This window comes from Anolis sagrei, chromosome 1 (genome assembly GCF_037176765.1).
Source record: "Anolis sagrei isolate rAnoSag1 chromosome 1, rAnoSag1.mat, whole genome shotgun sequence".
In the NCBI taxonomy this organism is placed as follows: Eukaryota; Metazoa; Chordata; class Lepidosauria; order Squamata; family Dactyloidae; genus Anolis; species Anolis sagrei.
In genome coordinates, this window is record NC_090021.1 from 281997593 (window position 1) to 282006059 (window position 8467).

Here is an 8467-nt window from a genome sequence, read left to right on the forward strand (position 1 = left end):
TCTGCATTGAAACTTTCTTGCTTTCTTTTACATTTTTCAACCACATTTGCTGTTATTTTTGTGTTTGCTGAAGTAAAGCATTTTTCTTTTACTTTCAACATTGTATTAAGGCTGTTCTTGAGGGCAAATCAGGACATTTAAGTATTTAATAAGATACATGGAAAGAAATAAATGTTGGCTCCCCCACCGCCACCACTAACTTGGTATATAAAAATCACTGTTCTCCCAACCAACAGCTGCGTAGGGATTTTATTTTATTTTTTATTTATACTTCACTTGTATACCGCTCTTCTCAGCCAACGGTGACTCAGAGCGGTTAACAGCCAGTATCAACAATACAGTACAAAATCATTAGTCATTTAAAACAGTAATATCAATTAGTTAACATCAGGACATCAATACAACAATACAGGAAAACAACAATCCATCACGTCTCATCAATAGAATCAGCATCCGGATGATTCTATTAGGATGATCCTAATCACATTAGCAATAGATTTAGGAAAGCTGTAGAAATAATGCATAATGTTTGATACCACTTTAACTGCCACACATGGCTCAATGCAAAGGAGTCTTGGGAGTTGTAGTTTTACAAGGCCTTCAGCCTTCTCTGCCAAAAAGCTCTGAGGCCTCACCAAACTATAGGTCCCAGAATCCTGTAGCACTGAGCCATGGCAGTTAAAGTGGTGCCAAACTGAATTAATTCTGCAACGTAGATGCGCCTTTAGTCAACAACCGAGAAGGTAACTCTCATTCGGTTATGCAAAGGGTCATGGGGAAGCTTGGTGCAGTGGTTTTAGTGTTAGACAGAACATGGGGGTTCTGTGTGAGAGGTTTGGCCCAATTCTATCGTTAGTGGGGTTCAAAATGCTCTGTGATGGTAGGTGAACTATAAATCCCAGCAACTACAACTCCCAAATGACAAAATCAAATTTTTTTGAGTGAAGGACATACAGTGGGTTGTTAGGTGTCTTGTGTCCAAATCTGGTGTCAATTCGTCCTATGGTTTTTGAGTTCTGTTAACCCCACAAATGAACATTACATTTTTATTTATATAGATTGAGACTCTGGGGACTCCCAGCTCGACACTTCCAGCGTCAGAAAATCTCGTGGTAGATTCGTTTTAGAGTCGCCATTAATCGAAAACACAAACGAGGGAGTGTGTGTTTTGCAGTCGCCGGACAGGAGAAATGGGAAAGAGGCTGGAGGGGGGGGAGGCTTTCCAGCACAAGAGACAGCTCCTTCCGGAGGAGGGCGGGGCTTCCCGAACGTCGCGCAACCGGAAGCTGGAGCAGAAGCCGCTCTAGGCGCCTCGGAGGCCCGCGCTCGTCGCTCCCTCCATCGCCGCTGGGAAATGGCGGAGGAAGAGCGCAGCTTCCTGACTGTCTCCGGGCAGCGCATCACGTTGCAGCGCCGCCAGCACAGCGCCGCCTGCCGGGAGTTCCAGGTGCGCTGCCCGCGGCTCCAGCTGCGCTCCCTCAGCGCCGCCACGTGCTCCGTGTGGCTCGCGGCCTACGGGCTCTTCGTCCTCACCGAGGTAACGCCCCCCCTCCCAATACACAACTGTTATCCGAGAAGCCACGCCCACTCCCTGCTCTCCCTTAGGCCTAGGGGCGGGGCGAACCTGAGGGCGTCTCCCAATTGGTTAAGGACCCCCCTCAGTAAGTAGACAGGCAGCCCTTCTCTACTTCAATCCCCCCCCCCCCCGGTTTCATATGGTTTAGCCCACTCCTCTTGCTCTGCCTGCTGTATCAGAATCTTCCATTGAATTCAAGGGGTGGGGGTATTTATTCTTGAGTACCTTCACATTGTTTGTGACTTATGGCGACCCTGTTGTAGGGGCAATGGACTGTGTTATCTGAGGCTGAGTGTGTGTGACTCATCCAGTGAGTTTCTATGGTCAGATGAGGAAACAAAACCCTGGTCTTCAGAGTCATAACCCAGTGCTCAAACCACTCTGCCATACCTTCCTCAAGGTGCTTGTTTATAAAGCTATACTCTTCCCAACCCTGCTATACACCTGTGAAACGTGGACTATCTACAGAAGTCACATGCAACTCCTAGAATGATTCCATCAGCAATGCCTCAGAAAAATCTTGCAAATCTCTTGGGAAGACAAGTGGACAAATGTCAACATGCTGGAAGAAGCAAAGACCATCAGCATTGAAGCAATGGTCCTCCGCCATCAACTTAGCTGAACCGGCCACGTTGTCCGGATGCCCGACCACCTTCTCCCAAAGCAGTTGCTCTACTCCGAACTCAAGAACAGAAAACGGAATGTTGGTGGGCAGGAAAAGAGATTTAAAGATGGGCTCAAAGCCAACCTTAAAAACTCCAGCATAGACACTGAGAACTGGGAAGCCCTGGCCCTTAAGCGCTCCAGCTGGAGGTCACTGTGACCAGCAGTGCTGCAGAATTTGAAGAGGCACGAATGGAGGGCGAAAGAGAGAAATGTGCCAAGAGGAAGGCGTGTCAAGCCAACCCCAACCGGGACCGCCTTCCACCTGGAAACCAATGCCCTCACTGCAGGTGAACATGCAGATCAAGAATAGGGCTCCACAGTCACCTACTGACCCACCGCCAGTACACTGATCTTGGAAGACAATCCAAGAAGATCACCTAAGAAGATCAGACCTTCCTCCTACTTTCCATCAAATTCAATGAGCCTGACTTTCAAAGACCTGTGCAAGTCTGAAAATAATAGGATGTATTGGGGTGCATCTACACACTTGAATTAATGTGGGTTAACACTACTTTAAGTGCCATGGCTTACTGCTATGGAGTCGTGGGAGCTGCAGTTTTACAAGGACTTTGGGCTTCTTTGCCAAAGTTTGTGTGTTCCCCAAACTACAACTTCCTTGATTCCATAGCCTTGAACCCTGGCTTTATTGTTCATTTGTTCAGTCGTTTCCTACTCTTCGTAACTTCATGGACCAGTCCACGCCAGAGCTCCCTGTCGGCCGTCACCACCCCCAGCTCCTTCAGAGTCAAGCCAGTCACGTCAAGGATACCACCCATCCATCTTGGTCAGCCCCTCTTCCTTTTTCCTTCCATTTTCCCCAGCATCATTGTCTTCTTTAAGCTTTCCTGTCTCCTCATGATGTGGCCAAAGTTGAACCCTGGCAGTTTATATTAATTTTACTATATATAGATGCATTATTGGACATCTTTCATTCACAGGATTACTATATGAGGAAGCTGATGTGATGACAGTTAACAATAGCAATGAATATAAGAGTAAAATAAAACAGTGTGGGCCAAATGTACGACATAAAGTGATAAAACACTAGATGAGATAAGAACGAAAAAGGTATATATGAAAGGGAGGAACTCGTAGGGGATGGAACAGTGGAGACAGGCCTTCCGAAAGATGGGGGTAAGTGCAATATGAGGACAGCATTATGGAATAAAACAACCGGAAGTATATGGTAATAATATCTTCTATTCCATTCCCACAGCTGTATAAATACGCTTTATACTTGAAGCCTTGATATCAGTCTGTACTGCATCTGAAGAAGTTCATGCTAAAATAAAAACTAGTCTTAAAGGTGCCACGTTCTCCTCCCCCCTTCTTTCTTTCTTTATAATTTGAATCCATGGTTACAAGCTTGCACAGCCTGCCTTTCATTTTGAAGATTGTCATATAATGTGTTGCCAGGCGTACGAGTCAAATGGATAGAAACACAACTGGCTTCTGTTTGGTCAATTGCTAAATGTAGTTGTAAGTCACCTGCTTGTTTTCTCTTTCAGAACAGTGTAGTCCTCTCTGCTGCCATATTTGTCACACTGATCGGCCTGCTTGTCTACTTGCACTTCGTGAAGATCGACCAGGAGTCCCTGCTGATCATTGGCTCCCTTGGGATACAGATGACATCATCTTATGCGTCCGGCAAAGAGAGTACGGCGTTTATAGAAATGAGCCAGATAAAAGATGTGGTCATCAACGAAGCCATCTATATGGTAAGCATTATCTATTTATTAATTACCGTATATACTTGAGCATAAGCCAAGTTTTCAGACATTTTTAGGGCTGAACACCCCCCCCCCCCGGCTTATACTTGAGTGAGGGTCCTGGTTGGCTTATATTCGGGTTGGCTTAAACTCGATTATATAGGTAATCAGAGTTGGACAGTCTTATCTTAAATTACAGTTTTAATATTCAAAAATATTTAACCCTAACTGATGCCTCAATTAATGTAATTTTATTGGTATCTATTTTTATTTTTATGTTTTAAATTTAGCAGTAACTGCTGCATTTCCCACCCTCGTCTTATACTTGAGTCAATATGTTTTCCCAGTTTTTTGTGTTAAAATTAGGTGTTTTGGCTTATATTCGAGTCCACTTATACTCAAGTATATATGGTGACTAGCATAAACACCCAGTGTTGGCCAATGTGTTGGAGAGGCTGCTGCCTGCCTGCTTTTCCCCTTCACAAAGTTTCAATTGAAGTGCCCTTTGGGGCTCTTTCTTTCCTTCCTCCATTTCCCTTACACACCTTCTCTGTCTATATCTTTTCTTCTTTTCTTTCCTCCTTCTTTTGCTTTCCCTCATACACCTTCCCTCATTTTCTTTCTTTCCTGGCCTCCCAACTCCCAGAAGCCCTTGCCAACTTGTCCAATGGCCAGGGATTGTGGGAGCTGAAGTCCAAAACACCTGGAGGATTGCACGTTTGACACCACTGCTTTCAGGTATTCATTCTCATCCTCCCTTTAAAAATGGCCCCAGGGGCTTCCAGGAGCAGTAGCTCAGCACAGAACAGCCCTCTGAACCTGCCAGAGTACCTCAAATTGCAACTGGCAGTTTCTGATTATTGGTTTGGCCTTTCTTCATATGTCTTAGGGATGTTGTGGCTGGCAGTGGTAACTCACCTGCTTTACTGGTAACCACCTGAGAAAAGTTACATCTTTCTTCTAGTATTTGAAGGCGATTTGAAGGTTCTTTAAAAGGCCTTATTTTTAAAGAGTTTGCTTTGTGTCATTAGTTTGACATATTTGAATGCTGTTATAAAGATGGGATTTCCTATTGTGATATGGCATATGTTTATTTTTAAAGGTTGGATGTTGTGATTGGTAATAAGAAACAACAATTTTATAACTCTTTGATTTTCTGTGATACTTTTTTCATAGCAAAAGGTTATCTATTACCTGTGCATTCTTCTCCAAGACCCTGTGGAACCTCATGTTGTTTCTGAGGTGGTACCACTTTTTCAGGTGAGTCACTAATGTTTGGCTATGAATTTTCATTCTGTAGTATCCATCTTTGCCGAGGTATACTTTGGAACCAAATTGTTTGCATTCAGTATGTTTTGTATAGTCACCCCAATCTCTTAAAAGGTGCAGATTTACAGACAAGGCCAACAAAGTAACCAGGCGTTTCTCGCTCTCAGAAAGTTTTGTTATGACAAAAAGTAAAAAGAGATAAAGAAAAAATCATAGAGAACTGGAGCTCTAGTGGTGTCTCCAAAATAGAGGGACCCCTAAGGCATTTAGTGCATTTGCTTGTATATTTCACAGTACCATGGCCACTCTTTTGGGGCGTCACTCAATTATTATCAGGCTCAATTGGTTAAAGGACGATCAGGCAATTTCACACCATGGTTCATATCTGCTGCCTTGTAGCCTCCCTTTGTCCAGTTCTTATCAGCAGGAACCTTTAATCCCAACCCATCACGTACAAGTCAAGTGCTGACGCATATGGGGCAGGAAAGGGTCTAGCAAGCATCCGGCTTATCAAGGCCATCTCTGTCTAGCAGGGTAGGTTATGGGGTGCTCATGGTACACTTAAGAATATTAGAAATGCTAGCACTTCCACTGTTCACTCCAGCTTCTTATCTTGCAGAGCTCTTTCATGCTACGTGATTTTGTCATCCGAACGTGTTCTCCAGGAACATGACAATATGTCAGTTTGAAATTCACTGATTTGCAGTTAACTGCAACTTAGCTGGGGCAGTGACATGCTCAGTTAAGCATAGGTTGACCGCTGAACTTTCTAGACCGTTAATTTTGCCTAGGTAGGTGGGGCACTAACCCTTGCCACCCTTTGGTGCATTTAAGCCTCTGTTTTTCTCAGTTATGTCAGCTCTAAATAATACAATTTATCATCTCAGTGAGCCTATTAACACGTACAGAGTGAACCTGTTTTTTCTCTACAACTCTCAGTAAGTAGCTTTGGAAGGCCAAAGTTTGAGACGTAGTGAGCTACCCAATGAACTCTTGCATCATGGACTAGTGAAAGGCTTTTTAAACAATATAAACCTTTCAATTTCTGTTGAACAGCCACTGTTAAGATAATTGATGTTATATCTTTTCCATTTCGATTCCCACCTATCTCCTTCCCACTGTAGCATACATATAAATATCTGCCTGCTGAGGCAACACTTCAGGCAAACAGCAAAATTAGCTGAATCTACTAAATTGGGACTTCAAAAAATAATTCATCTCTATAGTCATTTATCTTTGCAGTGCTGTAGATGTTGTTTTGGACACAACAGTGCAATTTTAAAACTTTTTTGTTAGGTTTTGAAGCCTTGAAAAGGCTGGAAAGCTATTTTTCAGAGAACTAAACCAATCCTTGAGATGTTTATCGAAACTCTTCAGTTGTATGCAGATACCTTTCAGATGGTATGTAGACTATTTTGGGAAAAGTTATGTGACAGAATGAACAACATCTGAATTGCAATAAAACTGAATATGACTTGGTAAGACTGTCCTCATCATTATGTGTTTAGGGTAGTATTTGCATGTATCTAGAAATGCAAGTACACATATGTTACAGAGTGTGTTTCTATTCATAGAAGCTTATTAAATATAATAAATATTAAGAAATATATTCAGTTACACTATGTAACCCAAGTTTTGTTCCTTGGTTATAAATTGGCTGCAGCTGGGATGCCGTACTATTTGTTTTAATGGTAATTTGTACTGCGTTTTATTGATTTTTAAATTGGACTTTTTGTAATACGTTGTTACAATGACTGATGTTGTCATTGTTTAATATGTCGATGCAATTTTATCTTCTTTTTCCCCCTTTCCCCCCTTTTTTCCTTTTTTTGCATTATGGCACTTGTTTGTGCTTCTGTAAGCCGTCCCGAGTCCTTTTGAGAGATACTGACTTTCTGTCCTCAGGATCTATTATTATTATTATTATTATTATTATTATTATTATTATATTTTCCTAATTGGTTCTATCATTAAAAATATGGGGAAAAAGCTTATTAAACTGCAAAAACATTGTTTTGGCGGGACATCCTGCAGCATATTTTGCTATAATTTTTCAATGAATATCTCATAGAGTCTTAGCCAATTCAACATAGTTTGTGACAATATATCATTTGAAATGATATATTAGTGTTGTAGATGTGATATACACATGGAGATCCTGAGGACGAAAAGTCAGTAATGGATCAGGCATAGTATTGATTTTGGCCACAGAGTCTATGTTTTCTGTGCAATCAGTATAGTAATTCAGTATAAATGTATATCCCACCTTTTTTGCAGAGTGGGATTCAGGTTTATTCTACCAGACGCTTTGTGTAAGGCTTTCCCATTCTTTTGACTATAAAAAGGCAACTAGAATTACACATTTTCAACTTTCTGAGTATCTCTCCTATCTTTTGTTCATAGAGCTCCAAGCCACGCTTAGACTGCCTTGTAGAAGTGTATAAAAGCTGCCAGGAGATCTTGGAGCAGAAGAAGAAATCTTGACACCAGTGTTTAACGCTAAATATTTATTGAGGCAGAATGTTTGCTGTAATGCCAACTCTAAGAAATACTTGTGAAGGCATTGAAAAACAAGCAGGTTAATGAACTTGGATAACTAGATGGTACTGTACTCTGAAGAATCCTTGGGAAGGATTGACTGCACAGCCTTGAAATGTTAAGAGAAAAACACCACGTTCCCAAGTTCTTCTTTTGTCAACATGATGATGGTGTAAGAAACTCAATGAAAATCTTTTCTGTCAAAAATTAACTTTCCGTGACTGGAAACCTACAGGGAAAATTTTGCAGAAATGATCTGGAAGCAAGAAACTGACTCTTTTCTTAATAGAAACACTGTTCAGTTTCATTTTCTGAAGCCAATTTATTTTGGCTTATAAGATGTACTTATGTTCATGTGGTGTACCTACTTACATACTCAGGTTTGTCATTAGATTTGTCATTTTTATTACTTGATTGAAATGTCTGTAAATAAAGATTTCTCTAAAGCGTGTTTGTAGTAGTTTGCTATATCTCATGTGAGCCCATAAGATTGTTGTATTTACTAATTTATTAGCAATACAGATTTGTTATTTTTGCATCACAAGTTTTTGCTATTTTCTAGAGAACCGCATATCTGACTAAACACAGTGAGACATTCGATTCTTGCGGGTTCTTGAACAGCAATGTACTCCTTTCCCCTCCATTGCCTAGACCAGTGGTTCTCAATCTTCCTAATGCCGTGACCCCTTAATACAGTTCCTCATGTTGT

At 41.5% G+C, this 8467-nt stretch overlaps 1 protein-coding gene across 2 annotated transcripts; it reads left to right on the top strand.

Annotated features, from left to right (window-relative positions):
• Positions 1 to 1298: 1298 nt before the first annotated feature.
• PIGH (phosphatidylinositol glycan anchor biosynthesis class H) lies at positions 1299 to 8209 on the top strand. 2 transcript variants are annotated; one of them, XR_009630640.2, is made up of 5 exons: positions 1299 to 1537; positions 3751 to 3960; positions 5128 to 5211; positions 6517 to 6621; positions 7624 to 7710. XR_009630640.2 is itself a non-coding variant. In XM_060762396.2 (4 exons), exons 1-4 carry the CDS (start codon positions 1355 to 1357, stop codon positions 7702 to 7704), a joined length of 558 nt encoding a protein of 185 aa, XP_060618379.1. In that variant the 5' UTR covers positions 1303 to 1354; the 3' UTR covers positions 7705 to 8209. The 2 variants fall into 2 exon arrangements, 1 of the variants encoding a protein (XP_060618379.1); XM_060762396.2 differs by lacking the exon at positions 6517 to 6621 and having other exon boundaries at positions 1303 to 1537; positions 7624 to 8209.
• Positions 8210 to 8467: the final 258 nt, after the last annotated feature.